Here is a 21656-nt window from a genome sequence, read left to right on the forward strand (position 1 = left end):
TCAATATAATACGAGGTGTCAGGAGCCAATAAGACGGTAGAAACACCGCAAGTCAAGAAAGTGGTGGTTGTCCCTTTCTAGAGTCACCTGTTGATATCTTCCACATTATGACTGCATGTATTCTTCCAATCTTTGTAATGGCCATTGAAGACACGTAACCTCCCGCAGTTTTGCGATGTCGAGAGGACACGTGTCTGTTAGACGTAGATCATGCAAATTTTGCAGTGATTCACAATGCGTGAAATTCAAGCATTGCCGCTTCTGTAACTTTGATAGATCCGGCAACTTTTTTTAAGGAACCACATTTATGAATGAACAAATGCTCCAACAATTCAAATTTCTCCAAACTTTGAGTCTCAATTAGTGCTTGCAACTCTGCACACTCTATTATCGGAGGCCCTTTAATCTTGATAGACCCGATAGCCTAGCAAGCAATTGACAAATGGGTTAATACCACAAAAAACCCTAAATTGGTATATATGTGACAAATTTACCCTAAACTAATTTTTTGATCACCAAAAACCTCAAACTGGTACACCCGTGATAAATTTACCCTCCGTTAGTTTCCGTTAAATTTTATTGTCAAATTGCTCAGTTGGATAATATGTAACAAGTGACAGGTATATCAGTTTAGGATTTTACCCGTCTGTTTATCACAAAATTATCCGTTTGTGATTTTTCGTGGTATTAATCCAATTTAACGGAGAGTAATTTTGTCACAAGTGTACCAGTTTAGGATTTTTAGTTGTCAAAAAATTAGTTTTGAGTAAATCTGTCACAGGTGTACCAATTTGGGATTTTTTGTAGTCAAAAAATTAATTTGGGAAAAATCTTTAACAGGTGTACCGATTTGGAGTTTTTCGCGGTATTAACCTCAGACAAATTGCACATTTCCAAATAATTCAGATTTTCTAGCTGATGTCCAAGCGCATCATCAAATTCGACCACTCTCAAACGACATTCAAAGTCTGACCAAAAAAAAAAAAAACCGACCTTTTTTTTTTTTTTTGGTCAGAAACCGACCTTCAAAGTGGGACAGTTCAACCAAATTTGTCAGGTCGAAAAAGAGTCGGCATTCTGTCGGTGACTTGACGTGTCCTAAACGCAATCTGACAATTTCAATTGAAATTTGCCCCTCCAAATTTCCACAATATTCGGTCCTCTTTAAGATTCTCCCGCATGCCTATATAGGAAAATTCTATGAAATAAAGTTGTTTCTATTCATTTTGTCAATATTAGATCGCCGACCACGCCACGTAGAATAGTCGACAATAACTAGAGTCAGCAATTTCAAGCAAAGATTACCCTAAAAGATTATTTCATGCGAAAATTTAAGACTACATTGAAACAATCGAAAAATTTTGCATTATATTCGTATCCATATAATAGGTTTGCAACTGAATTGATAATTTTGCCCTTAATTTCATTTTTTAGCTGTTGGAATAAAATGAACTTAATGGTGATTGTAGGGTTTCATTTTTTAGCTGTTTGGATGAGGACATCCTCAAAGAGAGAGAGGGGTGCTATCTCCCTGTCTCGAACCACCTAAAGGCCGTTTGTCGTATAACACCCTCGCACCAATCGTGTTAGCCACCTCATCTTAATGGTTGCCGCCGGTCACCGCGAGCTCCCTTCCCAACGCAACTTTGTACCCTGCTCCCCGCGGCTCTACGCCGCAGCCACTCTCGTCTTCCGCTCCCCTTCACCATCGCGGCGGCTCTGTGCCGCTGCCGCCACTCGCGTCCTCCTCTCATCCGTCACGAGACCTTGGTTCCTATCACCACGACTCCTTGCGACTTCTTCATCTGCAATCAATCCGCGACTCCATGCCCCCGATTCCACCATGTCACTGTCTCGTCACCAAAATCTTGTTACTCGCCAATTCGCTCGCCGGCTAGAAACTGCCATCAAGGAGCCAAGGCCACTCCCGCGTGGCCTAGGTTTTCCTTGTATGTTGCAGACACAAGTGTTGCAGATGTGGCTCTTGGATTTGTGATGAGGCGTCTCTAGGCATTTCAACTCTCGTTCCTTTTTAGTCTTTGTTCCCTTGGTTGCCACTTCTTGGCTACGGCCCAAAATCATACACTACTTTTCACAATAACAGGTGTCCGAAACTTCTATTCATATCTAACATCTTTAGTTTTCGCATATGTAAAACATTTTGTCCTGAAAATACGAATCGAGTTTTAACCGAAAAGGCGAACAAAAGGATCGTGATGTATAAAGGCACCTGTTTGTTCGACCCAACCCAGCATAAATGGAGCATAAATGGACCAAATTGTGAATCCGGCAAATATGCACTGAGAGAAGTTTCCCGTTTCCTTGCTTCCGCTGCTTTCAGGATTCCCGAACACGTAATCCATACCTCCTTAGTTCAATCGAAATCCGATGCTTCTTACTAACATTACGATTTCAATCTTCTTACCTGACTTTACGTCAGGCAAATTCAAATATAGTTATCTCATTCTGAACAGATTGGTCCGTCCTACTCGACTAAAATATTGTCCTATCAGCCCATGGAAGATAGCATGGTTCATAGGCCATAATGGATCCATACCATCTGAACCATTAATCATGCAGGTCCAACAGCCGGACCGATATTGATCAACAATCCAAATGGGTTCGATCTACGCGATCTTTAGACCATGCGATGCTTTTCCATCGACACGTTCCAAACAAAGGCTGGTCAGGCATACACAAGGGAGAGATGTAAGCATATAACCGCTAGCATCAGAAACAGACCATGATCACTTAAGGAGGATTTCAATCTTCTTACCTTATCCACTTCCACTGCACATTAGTCATATAGACGTGCAGTTTTTACAAGTAAATAATGCCCAATTTTGTTGTTTGATCATATTCTTGGGCCACATCATATGCAGTCGACCACACAGAATTGACACTTGCAACACATTCTGTGGAGACATATTCTTGTACACCTACTTTTATTTGCCATGTCTCTCTTTCCCCATTTCCATAAACTTAGAAAGAGCAACTATTAATCTATGGCCACTTGCAATTTTAAAACTTAGTGGTCACACTGGCAAATAGAGCCTTAAATTCTTTTGTGGGTGTACCGACATCTTCGGGCTTCGAGGCCAGATCAAACGCCTTGTACTTGGACTCCTCGAAGAACAGCGCCTATTTTTGAGAGAAAGATTGGATTGGAAAATATAAATTCGCAAGTTAAACTAAGAGAACGAAATCTGACCGAAAAAAAAAAAAAACTAAGAGAACGAAATACATAACAGCATAAATAATTACCTGAATGCAAACTTCTGCGACATCCTCCCTCGCGATGGTTTTTGTTGGTGTCTCAAGAATCTCATCATCCTTGCCCACAATCAATTCACGGATACCCCCTTCTCTGTCTTGCAAGCCTCCAGCCCTGAATCAGGTAGACATCAGTAGGCATGTTCTAGTCTAGTGAATGTAACAACAATTGCGACTATCTTCAGCCAATAAGCAATGCTATTTACTACACCAATACTCCTTGTAATTGACAGTTGGGATGCTCATGACTAACCAATCGGTGATTAATCACCAGTTTAGAACATTAAATAAGATCAACTTCTCCTATTAAAATGTTTTCATGCCACTTGGGAAGAAAAGATACCACAAATAAGATGTATTGCAAAAAGTGGCTTATAATATCCATTTGTCTCTGGTAATGCACACAAGCGCAGGCAAGAGAGAAGAGAGACTTAATCAGTGATATTGTTGGGAAAACTATTTAGATCTCAGAAGTTCAAATCTACCTTATTATTGTGTATGGAATACCAGAATCAGCCAGATACTGCTCAGCCTTCCTCTTCCACACCTGTAAAATAGCAAAGCTAATATTTTGCAACGATATACAATTCCTTACTCACATATTGACCCAGTAAATGATATTAAAGAAAGACATTTATCTCAAGAGACAAGGAAGATGATTCAAACCAGGAAAGCTGCTACTCAGCACTGGTAGAAACTCACAGAAATAAACAGTAGTCTGAGTCCCTATGTGAACAACCACTTTAACTTTTAGCATTTGACTGTATGCACTTTTCCCTACCATAGGCTCATGGTTGCTTTCCCAACGGCATAAATAGGCATCAGACAATATCGATTTATCTTAAGCAAATTTCCACAATCTGTCAGCCAGCATCTACCATACTTGACTAAAACATTTTGTGTGATTTGCATTTTGCATACATTTTCGGTAGTGGAAGAAGGCCAAACATCCCATCCTCACCACCTCTCCCCCCCCCCCCCCCCCTTCCCCCTTCCCCTCCTCTTCTTCCCTCTTCTTCTATCTTCCTTCCACGATTTATTTGTCGTTCTCCCCCTCCTCCCAGTAAAAACAAACACAGAAAAATTACCCACAGTGATGGTCGATTAAATGGAGGCTCGATCACAAAATATATGCTCAAATAAAAAGAGATCAAAAACCATTTCAAGATATTTTGTGCAGATCAATGAATTACAAACCAGAATGTTTCCATTCCCCAAGCTGTTCAAAGGGTGATTGGGATTTGTTCCGCCCATTGAACCAACCAAAACTATTTGCTTTACTCCTGCAGCTTTTGCTGTAGAAAGAAACCATATATATCAGTAAAAGGCATGCCAAGGAACTCAGAACAACAAAATCAATTCCAATGGGCAGGAGACAGAGACCAGCATCGATTTGATTTTTCTGTCCAAGCCAATCGACCTGAGATGCAAAATATTTTGTCAGAGCAGATAAAAAGGACAGTGGATGTCCCCAGGGAGTGTAAACAGAGATGTAAAATGACCTGCTCAGGATAAGTTCCTTCTTCAAAATAAAACTCTGGCCCTCCACCCTGAGTGGGATCAAAACCAGGCTTCATCTTTGGAACAGCGCTGGTGAGAATAATAAGAAAATCAGTGCCTTGTATTGCAGGTACTACACTGCTGGGATCCCTTATATCACCAACATAAACATCATCAGCTCCCCCAATTTTTCCCTTGCTCTCTTCTGTTCTGACAAGACCTCTTGCAGCAAACTGGTCTGACCTCTCCTTCAATTTCTTATAAACTATTTGACCTGTCAGACAAAATTATCTCAAAGAATAAATAATAACGATAACCTTAAAACCCAAAGAAAGAAAGGTGACTTTTTGAAAGTGAGGTAAAGACAGCTGCATCTGGATTCTAGAAAACTCCGCATTCTGTCTCTTCTCAGAATGTTATGAAGATGGGCAAAATTTGAGAACTAGAGATAGAAAATTAGCACCTCTCACATGTGCATGCGTGCGTGGGTGCGTACATAAATACTCTCTTAGAAATCTAGCCATTAAAATACAAGAATCACCATAGACCAGATCTTAAGCAGTAGAATTTCAATTTCTTTTGCACGCCGAGTATTTATCCATAAAGAATGTCTTTCATATCCTCCTAAAATCTGCTCAAAGAGCTATTTAGCTTTAAGTTGGGACAATCGGTAGGTGCTCTAGGAGCATTTCTCTTGGTGCATCTAAATTGTCAAGCGTAAGACTTTTAAGTAAATGCCGTATTTCCTAAATCCAATGGTCGAAATATATTAGGAACAGTGCTAGCGGAGCATGGGGGAAAAAACAAGTACCTCCCCCTTCAAACAATTCGTGCCCAATGAAGAGAAAAACACTTAAGGCCTAATCCATCATCCACCTCAATAAAGAGAAAAACGGGTAACGTCAATTCTGAAGAATCAAACGCGAAAAATAACGAAGACTAAAGCCCAAACAGAGGAAGCAATCAGGAGTTCGCAACTCGAAAGCTCTCGAAAACCAAAGAGGAAAAGGCGTCGCAAACGAAAGAGGAGGAGGAGGAGAAGGGCCTCACCGGTTCGACCACCGGCACCGGTGATGAGCACCGTCGTCGGGGGCGCGCCGGCCATGGATGCAGCAACGGTCGGGAACCGCCTCCTCGGCGAAGAAGAAGAAGAGGAAGAGGAAGGAAACGGCGACGGCGACGAAGGCGAAGCAGCGGGCGAAGCGAAACGAAGCGGCGAAGGCGACGGAGAGACCCCAATTTGACTGGTGCTGGTGCCGCTGCGATGGCCGCGGCGATTAATGACGCGAGCTACCACCGAACTCAATTTATGACGTCGACCCACCCATGACGGTGATGACGGCGACGGTGACGGTGACGGCGGTGGTGGTGGTGCCGTAGATAAGGCCGAAGGGACACGTGTCGCCATAGCCATCGCTCCCGAGAACGCGCGCTCAGCTGCACCCGAGCCCCTATCCCATCCGACCGTCGCCCCTGAATCTTCTTCTCCCTCAGCGTCAGCGGAGCCGAACGAAAGAGGATAAAGCTCAGCTCAGCTCAGCTCAGCTCGGCTCTGCTCGGTTTCCCGGGAGGAGCAGCAGTAAGCCGGGAAAATTCATCCTTTCAATTTCTCGATTTTTTATGATGATTTTCCCTCGGGATTAGCCCCCCCAAAAAATTCAAAATAAAACAATTCGGGTCGGTCGATCGTTGGTGCAGGCAACCCGACCCATTTGACTCGACCCGAACTCCGACATGGCGTATAATCTTTACTCTGTATAACGTCGAGTTTTGATTAGGTGTCTATCTACCCTTTAAAAGAACAAAAATACCCTTACTCACAATTTTCAACATGAAAGGAGTAAACGGTGTATTGCATATATGATAAATGGAAATTCGATATCTTGATTGATTACCTCACAAACCGCGCACTTTTATAGATAGCACGTATCCTATTTTTGAAATTAGGCATCCTTCTTTTTCTCCTAGAAACCATTGACATCTATCTTTAATTTAGAGGGTTGCATTACGCGTGTAAATGGTCTCTATTATAATTAATTGCAAAATTTAGATTCGGGATAGTCTCGATTATCAGTTACACATTTTGAATTGCGCGTTCAAGGATAATGAGAATGACAACTAACTTACCCTGCAGATATCTACCAAATCTAAATTTTAAAAAATATAGATTGCTCAATCTTTTGAACAAAAAATTTTTCTCAAGAAGTACAGGAGTTCATATAGCCATAAGAGAATCCTAAACCGACAAGGTTTTAGGTACCATCCGTACGTGAGGAGACAAAGCCCTGAAAAATAGAGACCTCAACAAGTGACGAAAGAGAGGCAAGTTTCAGCCATCAATGGAGACTCCGGAGAGAAGAGAGAGCTGCGGATGCGGGTGCGAGAAACCGGTGCCTCACGCCTCCTTCGCGAAGCGACGCCCGCCGGGACTGGTGTTCTACCCCCTCGACCACCAGCTCATCGCCATCTTGCGCCGCAAGCTCTCGGGCTGGCCTCTCCGGCTGCCTCATCCCTTCATGGACCTCAATGTCTACAAGCACACCCCTCAACAGCTCTCCGGTCAGTGTCTTCATCTCTCTAGTTTGATTTGTAACGATGACGTGCTCATCCTCTCGTGTATTTTACAAGGTCAATTTGCTCTGGTACATGTGCTTTATAGTTGCTTCTGAAATACCAAGTTGTCCTTTCTCGTTCTTGGTGACACGCAGAACTGAACGGGTGTGGAGAGCGAGAGAAAGAGTGGTATTTCTTCACGACCAGAGACCGGAAGTACAAGAACGGGACGCGACCCAATAGAGAGGCCGGAGGCGGATTCTGGAGGGCCAGCGGGTCGGCGGAGGAAATCGTTCATGACGGGCAAGTCATCGGCTGGAAGAGGTCGCTCGTGTATTACCACGGCAAGCCTCAGGACAGCGTCAAGACCGATTGGATCATGCACGAGTTCACAGCCAAGGACGCTGATTACAACAACAGCAACAATCACAAGGGAACGACGGGCGAGAACGACATGCAGGTCGGGACCCTAACATTCTGCAACCGACTAGTTCGATAAGCGTAGCATTGGAAACTTTTGAAGTTCGAATGTGACTTCGCTTTGCGTGGTGATAAAACTGTTTCCTTATGGATTGATGCGTCTTTTTGTTCAGCTTGATGGCTATGTGATATGCAAGATACACAAGAAGAGGAGCAAGTCGGAATCGGACGACCGCAAAGAGGAGGGCCGCAAGACTGGCCAGAGGAAGAGGAAGAGCGTGGCTTCAACCCAGGATGGGTCCAAAGCTCCACACAAAGATCCGGGCAATCATGGAAGTCACGCTGAAAGTTCGTCTCCTGTTCCCGGACCGAATGACGGTGCGCCACTCGAGCCCTGGGGCCAGCTGGCTCCTATCGCCGAGCTTCCGGGCGTGTGCGGCAGCGTTCCCACGCCTGATCAGAGGCAGCAACAGCCGCAGGCAGCAAAGAAAGGCACGGTTTGTTTTGAAGACACTGACACTCTCAATGACCCGGGAGTTGATGCCCCACCTCTGGACATGTTCGACTGGTGGGAGACTCAGGAGCAGCAACAGCAGACGGCCAACGATGGTGCAATCAATTACAGTTATCCTAATGTTCCCACCGATTCGGTAGCTTGGCCTCCACACACGCCCTTTATTTCCTTGACTCGTGGACAACAACAGACCCCGGCTGATCAAGCTGCGGCGGTCGACTTCAATCCTGCAAATAATGCTTCCGACGATTCGATATCGAACGGGGTGAACGCCATCAGAGGTTTGTCGTTGGCCCACGAAGACGGTTCAGCATTCACGGCTGACTTTGGTGATGATCTCCTAGACAGCAATGGTTCTTCCTTGTGGAGGCATTTCGACTATAAAAGGTTTATGGTTGTGGAAGACATATGAACTGCTTGGGAGATTGTATGGGTCAAGAGATCTATACTGGGTAGATAAACTTTTAGCTGCTTTTGATTATTTGAACATGGATAGGGATAGAATAGAATGAAGTGGGATTAAAATTCCTTTGGATAGTGAGAAATCCTGTCATATGTTTAGTGCACCTAGAATATGATTGAAAAAAATTACAACAAAAATACTGAAAGAGGCAAAAAAAGGATTAAAAAAAAACCAGCCACCACCGCAACTACTGTTGCTGTAGCGGCTACCACCGGAGGCGGTGACGAGCATCCAACCGCAATAGATGAGGATGTAATATCCGAACATATCCGGATTATATCCCAATTGAGATTATCTTATCCAGATGTATCCAGATTTTGCGTTCCCTCGAAAACACAACGCAGATAAGGATAGGATTTTGATTTTTGGAATGTTTTGACGCGCGTTTGTTCTTATTAGTTAGTAGTATCTTGTCGATCTATAAGCTTGCGTTGCATAAGTTAAGAGAATGGAGGCTGCTCTTTGAGGATCCTTCCACCAAGTTTGCTTTATTTTGCTGATGTGATCTATTGACGCATCGCCTTGATAGGTAATGAAGCAAACATCGCCAAACCGACTTGCCATTTCTATCTTTTCATTAATTGACATATGAGCAAATACCAAACGTACTTAGACTGGTTTACGAAATTGATTTATTAAGTGATGCGTCAGATTGCGATCCTTTAAAATAAGTGGGTCATGTTCAATTATTAATAACAGACTGGCGCATGACTTTGTAAATCAGTCCTGGTAAGTCTAGCATTTTCCTCGACATATATATAATTTCGTAAGTAAATTTTAGGAGGAAATCACGACATACACCATCGGTGTAAATAAAACTTTACACAAAAGCGATTTTATCCATCTTTAATTACAAAAGAGACCAATCTTAGAGAGAGAGAGAGATCGTTTGCCTTGAAGCATAAGTTGTCACTTGTCAGGAAGTCATGATTCATCTCCAATGGCCACCTATCTGCTTCAAATCGACCCTTGAAGCAACTTTTGCAGCTCCAAATCCACCTTGCACAGCAAGCGCAAGCCCATTCCCTTCCCGCTCCCCCTCCCTCAACATCACCACCTTCATCTCCTCCCGATCGCGGCTCTATCGCCTTCATCGACGCCTCCTCAGACCTCCACGTCCCCTTCTCCGAGCCTTACTGTTCTGTCGACTCCCTCGCCTCCCACCTCTCCGCCATGGGCATCCGAAAGGGCGACATCGTCCTCCAACTTTTACACAAAAGCGACAAGCTTGCGTGATCAAGTCTAAGCAAGAAAAAAAATGGGAATTAGGGTTTTGGAGATCTGGAATAATAAATATCAACAAAAAAAAAATCGATCCGGTTCGAGTGGGTGAGTCCACACCTAAAATCGGGAAGTGGATAGATATTCACTGCCAAATTTTGGAAATCGGGACTAGGACTGGTTCTTGCGAGAACTGCCCAGAATCGATTGGTTTGGTTCGGTCCTTTTGCTCACTCCTATGACAGATGAGCGATACCAAGCCTACTATGATAATTTACAAAATTGATATATTTGGTGGCAAATCGGACCGTGACTAATCCTTTAAACAAGTGGGTCACGTTCAATGATCATTAATAGCCCGACGCATGACTTAATATATCTAATTTTAAATCAGTCCCAATAAAGTCTATCATTTTTCTTAACATATATATGGCCTTATCAGCAAATCTTACTGGAAAATTAAACATGCTCCGTCAATTTAAAGAAAACTTGACACAAAACCGATTCTATCCACCCTTAATTTGAGAGTTTTGACTACAAACATCCTCACTAATCATAAATTCAACGATGGATGATGTCGCTTGTGATTTTTTCCTCTTTTTTTGTACAATGGTAATGGATAATTGATCTGCTTAATTACTTGGCAAGATCAAAATGCGATTTTTAAATTAACCTATCATTCCAAATTACAAGAAAAAGTCAATGGATGAGCTTTTTCTTTTTAGGCAACACCTAGACGTCCCGATCGAGAACGTTGCTTAAATCCCGTCGAAAATCGGCAACGCATGCTGGATGTCACAATTCTATATTAAAATTTAATATTTATAAACATGCAAGCGGCCTGGCTTTACTCATGTATTTATCGAAAGAGATTATAAAAGATATATCGTTAACAATCCTACGTTAGTGTTTAATATTCATAAACAATAGTAGCAAATAAGCTCAAAGATTTCTAATATACTAGGGGAAAATTGTATAAAACTCATGAGAAAAGTAATTAAGTAAAACAATACGCACCCCTAAAGGTATTTTTCGTCATTTGTTTTCCAGTTCTATTTACTTTTTTTTTTGGCTGAACATCAAAAAAATTAGAAAAAGAAAGGTGCCTTGATGGGCGGGCCTGGGTAGGACCGCTCAGGCCCGTCTAATGAGCCAATGTAGTCCCAACTTCCTATATTGTGAGCGCTAGGTGAAACTAGTGCTGTCGTTGCCCACGTGCTTTCAACATGTGATGTTTTTTTGGGGGGCCTTTTTCTTATAAACGGTGCCCACTTGACACGACATCAGTGATAAGTGTTTTCGAAAAATCTTTAAAGATGCCACGTTAGGATTTTCCCTCACTCCATTAACAACCTATCACTTAAGTTTTTTAGGAATTTTGGTGCACTTATCCTTTTAGCTTTCATACGACACTGTAGAGGGATACTTAGCAAAGTTATCATCCTCGATGTGATAGGGTGTTAATGGAGTTCAAGTCCAAACAGCAAATGGTTTAGGTCCACTTGAGATTATTCGCGATGATATTACGTTAGGTAATTTTCAGCTCATGAACTGCAGATTACTTGTTCAAATCCCACTAAGTACACACAAACTAGGAGTTAGTGGTTCCAAGTTCCTTACAGGTTCCACATGGAACCTGAAACCTACCCTCGGATACATGTTCCTCATTTTTTGGAACCTGGAACCAATCATTGGGTACATATTCCTCATTTTTTGGAATCTGGAACCTACCCATCGAAACTTGCAACCTACAACCTACCCTATCACGGGTTTTAGGATAAGTTCCACGGTCTAACAGGTTCTTTTTTTTTTTTTCATTAACGCAATAATACTGAACAAGCTTATTATTCAAAGACTAGTTTTCCTGTCATTATGATTCAAATAAATATAATTAAAATGAGAAGTCGTTACATGAATCAATACTAGGGGTGAGCGGTTCCATGTTCCGTATAGGTTCCACCCATGATAATAGGTTCCTCATTTTTTGGAACTTGGAACCTACCCTATTACAGGTTCGAGAGTTGGTTTCGCGGTCTACCTAGGTTCCACCTTATTAATTGAGCAATTACAATGAATTATCATCTTTAACAACCACCACTTTCTGCTATGATTCACTAACCATAACTTATATTTAGACACACGAAAAATATGAAATATTAACAAGTCATAAAACAAAAGCTCATACTAGTGGTTCCAAATTATACACTCATCATCTAACGCCATAAAATACCGCATGATCACACGAAGACATAGATCAAGAAAAAACACAAAAAACTTGTTTAGGTTTCAGGTTCCAAGTTTCACATATCTAGAGCCTGGAACCTATCTATCGAAATAGGTTCCTAAAATTTTGGAACCCGAAACCTACCATGTATACCTTGGAATCTGGAACCTATAGGTTCCCACTAGTCAGGTTCTCAAATTCCAGATTCTACTTTGGAACCATACTCACCCCTAATGCAAACTGCTCTAGATTGGGCCGCCTGTCCGGGCCAAAAGACGTAGATTCAACTCTTTCTTGGGGCTTGTAAGGTATTCCATATCTCTTTAAGTAGCCGGATCTTTGCGCTCCTATACTTGAATTATGGAAAGAAAAGAATCGCAATGTACTATGAAATTGATTTCAGCTTTCTTGTATTACTATTTGGATAGGATTGTGATTCTAGTGGAATATTACCCCTGTTGTATATTGTGTCCATGAGTGCTATTTCTGTTTGGTATCTCTCTCTTACATCCATGATCTGCCGAGGTTAGAGACAATGAACACTTCCCAATAAGAGGGTCAAGACAATCACCATATGTTTTCACGCCTTTATATAATCAATTTACCACTATGGCTAGCACACTAAGTGGTCCAGACATTGCAATATTATCTTTGTATCTATCTTATGATCTTGTGGTGCAGTTGAAGCCCTGGCGTCTTTTGTGTCCGGACCACATAATTCTTTAATCTCAATCATGAATTTGCTCTCCGTCATCCCCAAAGAAGTAGGGCAGGCATTGACCCCCACAAAAGAAAAAAAAGAAGGAAAAAGAACAAATCTATCATAAAAAAAAAAAAATTTATTTGAGGAGCACGGCGACATGTCCGTTACTCTGGACACATTCTCCCTTTTTTCCTCGAGTAAAGGAGCGGGAATAGGCGACTAGCGCCAGCAACCCTTCAGGAGCTCCACACCCGCGCGACACGATGTTCGACTCAAATCACAGTTACGACTCATTTTGAGCGAGCCCATCACCGCCGTCCCGAAAGCGGAGCTGAGGATTTACCTTATACCATAACACGACCGAACTTCAAGTCGCAGATGAACCGAGGCTTCCGCCGTTGGTAAGTTGGTCTATTAATGCGGTCCATTTTCCAAATGGAAGAAAAAAAAGAAAAGAACTTTCTAATCCTAGCGGTAGCGGCAAATACCTACCTACCTACCGATTGAGCAAAGGTCAAATCTCGTCTGGAGACAGGACGAATCAGGAAACGCCACGTGGCCGGGTTGTTGGGGAATCGGTGCCACGTGCGTGAGGGCAGACAAAAAAAACGCGGGAACGTACTCCGATTCAATCATGGAGGGAGGAAGCGAGCGGCCCGCTCGTCTGTCGGGAACTCGGAGCCCCGGACCCGCGTGGGATCCACCGCCGGATCTCGTCGGTTTTTTATTTTGTGGGGCCCAAATATTCCCACGGATTTTGCATGTGACTGCAACTAATAATATTGATGACGCGTTAAATTGTATATATATATATATATATATATATATATATATATATATATATTATAAACTAGGGAAAATAACACAAATAATTTTTAAAATTTAGCTCAATGTTTTAATGTGAACCCTAAAATTTTAATTTATTTAATGTTAATGTGATCCATGAACTTTAACCCAATGTTTAATATAGTTCCTGAACTTTTAACAATAGTTCATAAACCATATTAAACAATGGGTTAAATTTTGTGGACTAATTGAATAAATTAAAATTTAAGGGACCACATTATATATTGGACCAAAGTTCATAGATCATTTGTGTCGTTCTCCCTATAAACTAATATATCATATTCAATGCCCAATCCGAACCGGAAATTGTAATATTTATTTGGCATAGCTATATACTTTTTGTGCTTTGTTTTTGTAAATATGCTCTCCAGTGTTGTTTGTGTTACCGACGCTACTTGGTGCGATGTCACGGAGATAATTGTTTAAAAGCCGCTGGCGAATGAGCTTATCAATATTAATAAAATAGACTCTTTGTTTTTCAAATCTGTAAAGAGATGTCGTGTAGTATATTTGATAAAAGAGCTTTGTTAAACGGTGCCCTTGTGGCATCGCGAGAGCTATGTGGATGAAGCCTGGAGTGTTTTGATGTATCCTTTCTTTTGTATTTATCTGTAATCTAATCGATACCGTTCCTTATCAAGTATGCGACAATTTCCCTTACGACATCGGTTAACAATATCTTCAATAGAAAGGTATTTTGATTTTCGAACTAATTTTAGTGTATCTAGCATTATTTATTATTACACCACGAAAACAAAAATACTCGTCATCTAATTTAATTTTGTTAGGGAGTATTCTAAAAGCACTCTTCGAGACACTGAAAGATTGCAATAACCTATATAACAACGCAGCTTAAAAGTCGAGCAATAAATGAAAATTTTAAATAAATCGTCTTACCTAAAATGCGAATATTTTATATTTGGGATAAGTGTACTATAAGTCCTAAAACTTGTCAGGAAAGTGCAATTGAGTCCTGAAACTTTCAAAAAAATGCGACCAAGTCCTAAAACTTATCACGAAAGTGCAATCAAGTCCTAAAACTTTCAACAAGTGCAATCAAGTCCTAAAACTTATCACGAAGGTGTAAATTAAGTCCTAAAACTTTCAAAAATTACAATTAATTGAAGGATTTGATTGAACCAATTTGATAAGTTTTATGACTTGTTTGCACTTTCGTGATAGGTTTTAGGATATGTTTTCACTTTTTGAAAGTTTTAGGACTCAAGTACACTTTTCTAACAAGTTTTAGGACTTAATTACATATTATGAAAATTTTAGGACTCAATTGTATTTTCGTAATAAGTTTTAGGACTTTCAATGAACTTATTCCTTATATTTTCAAACCATACTTTGACTCTCAATAGGTGTCCTAGAGATAAATATTTAATAATTTTTTTCGCCAGATTATTTGTTTTAATAATATTTAAAAGGAGAAAGAAGAGAGAACGTCCAACCTCCGCAGCCAACCTCTGATGAACGGCTGACCAACCAACTCCTCCCCTACCTTCTCACCTTCCTTCCCTTTCCCTTTCTCCTCTTTCACACCCGCCGGAGCTCCGGTCACCGGCGGCGTCTCCAATGGCTGCGGCACGCGGAGAGCCCGGCCCCCGGCCTCCCCCCTACTCCTCCTCCTCCTCCTCCTCCTCTTCCGCGTCCGAGATCCACGTCCGTGTCAACTCCCGGCGGGGCGCGAACGCGGTGCACCCGGTGGTGGACATGCCCGCGCCGCCCCCGGGCCCGGCGGGGGCGGCGGCGGCTCCGGCGGCACCGAGCCCGGTCGTGTTCCGGGAGGTGAAGCATTTCTGGAGCTGGGTCCCGTGGCTGGTGCCGACCTTCGTGGTGGCCAACACGGTGATGCTGGTCATCACCATGTACGTGAACGACTGCCCCAAGAACTCGGTGTCCTGCATCGCTAGGTTCTTGGGCCGGTTCTCCTTCCAGCCCTTCAAGGAGAACCCCCTTCTTGGCCCTTCCTCTGCTACGTGAGTCGAATTGATCTTTCTTGCTCCTGCGATTCGAGCTTCCCCTTCTTTGGCCTCTTTGATTGGTTAAAGTTTGATTTTTTTTTTCCATGGGTGGTGCGAGTTTAGGCTTGTCGTGTTCAAAATTTGGTGTGTTGAGTGTTCTGAACCATCATGGAACGAAGCAAGCAAGACAGCCGCTTTCGGTTTCCGGACAATGTTCGTGTTGTTTCGGTCTGCGGATTTTTGGGATTCTGTTTCCAAGGATTAGGTTATTGTTTATGGACTAAAGAAGCCTGTGTAAGCCATATAGTGTAATGATCTCTCAAAGAAAGAAGTGTTTTGAGCTCTTGGGGAGGAGTAGTCCCGCTGCGTAGCCTACATACTAAATATGGGAAATTATACCAAGGCAAGTTAGAGATGTTTTTTAGCATTAATGATTGTGTCCACATTATCATGAGTATTAGTTAGCTGATTTTTCATGGTGAAGCTAAAAGAAGGATGGGCTACTATCTTAGCTCCAAAAGTGACTGTGAGATTAGATGACAGCTATTTCTATCTCTACACTTCTGGTGAATAAGCAATCGTCAAAGATGCTAGACCTTATTCGACTTGACTGCCGTTTTACGAGTATTTTATGTAATTGCCTCGTCATTTTAGATTATAGATATTTCTACCTCTACACTTCGTAGCCAATATGCAATCATGTGCAGACTCTTTTTTTCAACTTGACTGCTGTTTCATGCCTGTATTAGGTAATTTCCTTGCTGATTGGTAATTATCAAATTTAAGTCTATGCTACGTCTTTTTAGGCTTCAGAAGATGGGTGGTCTAGTGGCAAGTAAAGTGGTTGACCGGCACCAGGTGTGGCTCCTTGTCACCTGCATTTGGTTACATGGAGGAGTTTTCCATTTATTGGCAAATATGTTGAGTCTTTTAGTTATTGGCATTCGGCTTGAGCAAGAATTTGGTTTTGGTATGTATAAACTGCTTTTCCCACCTCTGCTTCATTGCACTTATATCTTCTGGATACCAGCCTTCTCTGACGAAACTTCCCATCTCATGTAAAATTCTTACATTGTCCAAAGCTTCCCATTATTGTCATAAATCTCATGATGGTGAACATCCATTTGAGTGTGTATGTAGAATTGTTAAATTTCTTGGAGTTTGCTTCAGTTCTGACTCAGAACTTCTGACCTGGGGTTTGCATGGGAGAGAGAACATGTGGAGGGGTTGGAGACATTGAATTCATTGGAGATGCCATCTACATAGATATGGTTTGGCATCAAAAGTGAAGGAACTAATAACATCTAATGATTTGCAATGTAGCAATAGCTTTTAGGCAAGTTTTTTTGGATAGCATTAAATGATTGTTTTTCTTTACCTACTGTTACTGACTTCTGAAAACAATGTGGAGGAAAAAATTTGTGAGGAGACAAGTATCTAATTTGATAATGCAAGGTATGGATAGACTTTGGTCTTGATCTGCTCAGATGTTTCCAAATGCTCACTGGGGAGTGGATAGCAGAACTTGTTTCTTTTCCGATGGTCCATGTGCCTTAATCTTTTAGTTTGCATGTGAAATTCATTGCTCTTGGTGCTACCATTGTTATGATGTATCATGATTTATACATTGTTCATGTGCCAGTATCCCAAAAAATGGAAATTTCAGCTTTAGGATGTAACTGAGGTTTTCTTCTTTCTTACCTAATCAACATGCGCACCATGATATGTTAGTTTTGTTTTAGCCTAGTATGCTCCCTATATCATGTGCAAGTATTATTTTTGTACACTCTCCTCTTGTTAGCTTCCTATATCATGATGCCTACATTCTTTCATGGGCTAATTTTAATAGAACATTGCTGATCTACTCCTCCTCCTTATACCTGTTTAAGTTCTATCATTTACATTTTGTTCAATATTTTTGTATCTGCAACTCGAATGCCATCATCAGTGATGCTTAAATCTGCAAAGTCTTTGTCTTTCATGTTCATTTTGCAAATTAAATTCTGAAGAAACATGGCATTTGCATCATCCTCATTATGCAACTTCATCTTGGTTCGGATTCAAAGGTAGTTCAATGGAGACAATTACTTTGTATATCACTGTATCCATGGAATATCTTCATTCATGCTACTAAGATCTGTGGATCTGTCAGAAAAGCTTCGTTCATCTATGCGGCTTCCATTAACTTAGAGCTTTTCTTGCAGTGCGAATTGGTTTGCTATACATAATCTCAGGAATTGGTGGAAGTCTGTTGTCAGCTCTTTTCCTTCAGTCAAACATTTCCGTTGGTGCTTCTGGTGCACTATTTGGATTACTAGGTGGAATGCTCTCTGAACTCATTATTAATTGGAGCATTTACACCAACAAGGTATAGCACCATTATGCATACTTTTTCACGACCCGTGTATTACTATCCAGCAACTTCTCTCTTTCTTTTAACATTAACTGATTTTTCCCAGGTTGCAGCATTTGTGACCCTCTTGTCTATCATTGTGCTAAATTTGGCTGTTGGGATACTTCCTCATGTGGACAACTTTGCCCATATCGGAGGATTTCTTTCCGGCTTTTTTCTGGGATTTGTCTTTCTGATCCGTCCCCAGTTTGGATGGGTTAGCCAAAGATATGCTCCCCCTGGATATTTGACGACTTCGGTTATATCCAAATTCAAGAAGTATCAGTGTGTCCTGTGGATTTCCTCTCTTATCATCTTCATAGTTGGGTAAGTACCCAGTACACATGTTCTTAACAATCAAGGGAGAGAGAGGATTGTCAGAATTTATAAACAAGCCGACTTTGATGACCGTTTAATGATCTTGAGACCAAGAAAGCTGCCAAATTTCTATTTCCAGGCATTAGCTGATAGTTAGCTGATTTTCTGGGTTAATTGGAAGTAATTGCGTAAACCAATATAACATACGATCTTGTGCTGAGTTTATGCACGTAAATGTTGGAAATCTGCATAGCTTAATGATGAAAGCTTAGCAAAGTAATGACAGTCACTCTACCCACCAATTATGCTTCTAAAACATCATCTCTTGAATATTTTTGTTTGTCGCTTCCTCCTTCCATTTCCATCGTAGTGTTTCTTTGCTTTTTCAGGTTGTTGGTGCTTTCATTATGCACAAGTACTTGGACTATAAAATACTTTTAGGGGTTCTAATTTGATATCTACGCTTTCTTAATAGGTTTACCGTTGCTCTGGTTTTGCTGCTCTGGGGTTTCAACGCAAATGATCATTGTTCTTGGTGCCATTATTTGTCTTGTGTCCCAACTTCAAGATGGAGCTGCAATTCAAATCCGGGATACTGCAATGTAAGGAATCTCTCCATTCTTTTTACACTTTTCAGTATATTCAGTTCACTTGCAAAATCCTGGAACATTCATTTGAGACTGGACAACCTTTTATATGGACTAGAAAATGCCCATGTGATTCATGTGCGATCATGGGTAGCAAATAACAATTTTCTTACTATAGCCAATTGTAAAGATAACCTTAATGTGCAATTCATGATTATAATTATTGTAAAGCCAAGCAAATCAAAATTTCGGTTTATGAAGTAAGCTCTCTTAGTTATTCGATGACATCTATCGCAGATAATATAAGAACTATGCACGGTGCCGATCTTTAATATATGAATTTTCTGTTGCTTGAACTCTAATTTCATTTGTATTGCAAAAAATGAAATTGCCGATCTCTATAGTTTGTGGCACGAGCGTTAAACTCGTGTCTTTTGCACATGAAGACTCCGTATTTGTCTTGCGAGACCAGTCTCATTTCTCTCCTACTATCTATTTCGAGAAATGCATAACCCCTTGACCCGTGTTGCAATTGCTTTTGAATGCAGTCCACACAGTTGGGAAGCCAGGTGAACTTGACGTGCTTGACCAACGGCAAATCCGGCTTTTACACGTTGCCAGATGCAAGTAGTTCTCAGATTCAGGGGCTGTGTTCTCAGCTCTGCAGTTGATTATCAAGAAAACACAGTGCGTGCAGGCATCACCTTTCTTTTTTTATTGCTGTAAAGTCATGTCGACTTTGGGTTACTGAATTTATGTAAATTTTCTGGGGGGCATAGAGACTGTGCTTTTAGATTACAAATCTGAACATTAACTCGAATCTTCATATTACATGTACTGCTAAGAGTGATAGATTATTGATTGAGTTCAATTTTTGTTCTTCAAATGACGGTCGATGCTTTCCTTATTCGAAGTGCATGATTTTCCAAGTATCAATCATATCGTATGTTCCCCTGATGACTTATAGTCTCATACCAAGTAGCCTAGTAAGACTTATACCTGCGAATTTCTATCTTAGGATCTCATATTACTCTTTAGAATTCATGAGGAAGCTTGCAATTTGTGTGAAGAGTGCGGATCCGACCAGTAACTTGCAGTTTGAAAACTTCATGACATTCGTTTTGTCCTTTTCACGGTTGGAAACCCATCTTGATTTTTCACATTATCAACGATTGGCGTGTGTTGGAGTTGGCGAATACTTCGAGGATCCTTGTTTCTCATACTAGGCACGCTCACGTGAGTTTAGAGAAATCGAAATATGAACCGACGACATGTGACCTCTATGCATCGAATGTCGGGGGTCCCACTGCCCGGACAACGGGCAAGGGTTCCCGAAACAACATCGAGTTTGCTGACCCGTTTGTTGTGGGATCAAAGGGATTCGGATAGGTTTGGGCTTTGAACCCATTTTAAGTCCTATATATTGTACTCGTAAGAGAGATCATTGTAACGAATGGCTGTGATTGTAAAACTTAAATATCATAGTGGAATCCTTTTGCAGGATGTAATCCTATTCTAAGGTGAATCTGGGTAAACTCGTATGTCAATTTTTCTATTATCTGTGTGATTGTTCTGATTTTGTTTAGGATATAACCCATCAATTGGTATCAGAGCCAAGTTCGAGGAGTTAGGGTTTATCTGAGATGTCAGGAGGGTCATGGATTGAGATAGAAAAATTTGATGGGAAGCGGTTCGATCTGTGGAAGATGAAGATGGAGGATCTTCTTTGTGATCGAGATCTTTGGTCGGCAATCGTAAGGGAAAGGCCAGTTGTTGCGACGACTAGTGTCGTGAAAGGCAAGGAAGCGGGTAAGGAAGCGGATGAAACTCCCAAACAGCCAGATCCAAAGAAGATTGAGGACTAGGATCGGATCGATCGGAAAGCAAAGGGTTTGATCCGGCTTTATCTCGCGGACTCCATTCTAACCAACGTGATGAACGAACCTACAGCCAGGGATTTATGGCAAAAACTAGAGCCGCTGTACCAAAGCAAGTCGCTGGTAAATAAGTTGTTCTTAAGGAAGAAGCTATATAATCTTCGGATGCACGAAGGCGACTCGTTTTCTGCACACCCGTATGACTTTAACATGTTGATAAACCAACTCGTATCAATCGGTGTTAAGTTCCAGGACAATGATAAGGCGATAACACTACTCTGTTCACTGCCGGATTTATGGGATAACCTGATTGTAGTAATCGGTGGTGGGGATAAGGAACTGTCATATGAGACCGTGTGTTCGGCCTTGTTATCAGAGGAGACACGAAGAAAGGGGTCAGAGAGTTCCGATAAAGAGGCGCTGGTGGCTAGGGGTAGGCCAGCAGAGAAGGGACTAAATCGGAAAGGGTCCAGATCCAAATCTCGTGGGCGATCGAAGAGTAGGGAGATGAGGGTACAGTGTTGGAGATGTGAAGAGTGGGGCCATGTGAAGTGGGACTGTAAAAACAAGCCCGTTCCTAAGAAAGAAGGCGAATCATCCTTGGGGAAGAAGGAGGTCGAGACAGGAGATATGTATGTGGCTACTGCATGTATGGCGCAGTCAGACAAGGATATTTGGTTTGTCGACACCGGTGCTTCATATCATATGACGCCTCATAGACACTGGTTTTGTGAATATGAACAATATAATGGTGGAGATGTCACGCTCGGAGATTATACTACAGTTCAGAATATCGGG

The 21656-nt window shown here is 41.6% G+C and overlaps 3 protein-coding genes across 3 annotated transcripts; 2 read left to right on the forward strand and 1 right to left on the reverse strand.

The window, feature by feature from the left end:
• Window positions 1-2725: 2725 nt before the first annotated feature.
• LOC115672328 (uncharacterized protein At5g02240-like) lies at window positions 2726-6196 on the reverse strand. Its single transcript, XM_030594112.2, has 7 exons — window positions 5824-6196; window positions 4776-5047; window positions 4657-4693; window positions 4471-4568; window positions 3759-3820; window positions 3265-3388; window positions 2726-3141 (listed from the first exon to the last, which is right to left on the reverse strand). Exons 1-7 carry the CDS (start codon window positions 6185-6187, stop codon window positions 3022-3024), a joined length of 1077 nt encoding a protein of 358 aa, XP_030449972.1. The 5' UTR covers window positions 6188-6196; the 3' UTR covers window positions 2726-3021.
• Window positions 6197-6976: 780 nt separating this feature from the next.
• LOC130139536 (NAC domain-containing protein 67-like) lies at window positions 6977-8879 on the forward strand. The gene is made up of 3 exons (XM_056316723.1): window positions 6977-7332; window positions 7482-7786; window positions 7920-8879. Exons 1-3 carry the CDS (start codon window positions 7113-7115, stop codon window positions 8670-8672), a joined length of 1278 nt encoding a protein of 425 aa, XP_056172698.1. The 5' UTR covers window positions 6977-7112; the 3' UTR covers window positions 8673-8879.
• Window positions 8880-15156: 6277 nt separating this feature from the next.
• Window positions 15157-19867, forward strand: LOC115665091 (RHOMBOID-like protein 1). Its single transcript, XM_030586977.2, has 6 exons — window positions 15157-15699; window positions 16491-16654; window positions 17889-18052; window positions 18144-18403; window positions 18870-18996; window positions 19530-19867. The coding sequence occupies exons 1-6, from the start codon at window positions 15296-15298 to the stop codon at window positions 19650-19652; spliced, it is 1242 nt and encodes a 413-aa protein (XP_030442837.2). The 5' UTR covers window positions 15157-15295; the 3' UTR covers window positions 19653-19867.
• The last annotated feature ends 1789 nt before the right edge of the window (window positions 19868-21656 follow it).

This window comes from Syzygium oleosum, unplaced genomic scaffold (assembly GCF_021117445.2).
Source record: "Syzygium oleosum isolate NSW1041296 unplaced genomic scaffold, Sole_v2.1 Sole_v2.12, whole genome shotgun sequence".
NCBI lineage: Eukaryota > Viridiplantae > Streptophyta > Magnoliopsida > Myrtales > Myrtaceae > Syzygium > Syzygium oleosum.

Excerpts from the sequence above, each read along its gene's own strand:
- LOC115672328 (XM_030594112.2), bottom strand. The coding sequence starts at position 6,187 with ATGGCTATGGCGACACGTGTCCCTTCGGCCTTATCTACGGCACCACCA. Across the intron at positions 4,569-4,656 it reads GAAAAATCAAATCGATGCTG|CAAAAGCTGCAGGAGTAAAG; the intron begins GTCTCTGTCTCC and ends TTCTTTCTACAG. Across the intron at positions 3,821-4,470 it reads TGGGGAATGGAAACATTCTG|GTGTGGAAGAGGAAGGCTGA; the intron begins GTTTGTAATTCA and ends GCTATTTTACAG.
- LOC130139536 (XM_056316723.1), top strand. The coding sequence starts at position 7,113 with ATGGAGACTCCGGAGAGAAGAGAGAGCTGCGGATGCGGGTGCGAGAAA. Across the intron at positions 7,333-7,481 it reads CACCCCTCAACAGCTCTCCG|AACTGAACGGGTGTGGAGAG; the intron begins GTCAGTGTCTTC and ends GGTGACACGCAG. Across the intron at positions 7,787-7,919 it reads CGGGCGAGAACGACATGCAG|CTTGATGGCTATGTGATATG; the intron begins GTCGGGACCCTA and ends CTTTTTGTTCAG.
- LOC115665091 (XM_030586977.2), top strand. The coding sequence starts at position 15,296 with ATGGCTGCGGCACGCGGAGAGCCCGGCCCCCGGCCTCCCCCCTACTCC. Across the intron at positions 15,700-16,490 it reads CTTGGCCCTTCCTCTGCTAC|GCTTCAGAAGATGGGTGGTC; the intron begins GTGAGTCGAATT and ends ACGTCTTTTTAG. Across the intron at positions 18,404-18,869 it reads CTTATCATCTTCATAGTTGG|GTTTACCGTTGCTCTGGTTT; the intron begins GTAAGTACCCAG and ends CTTTCTTAATAG.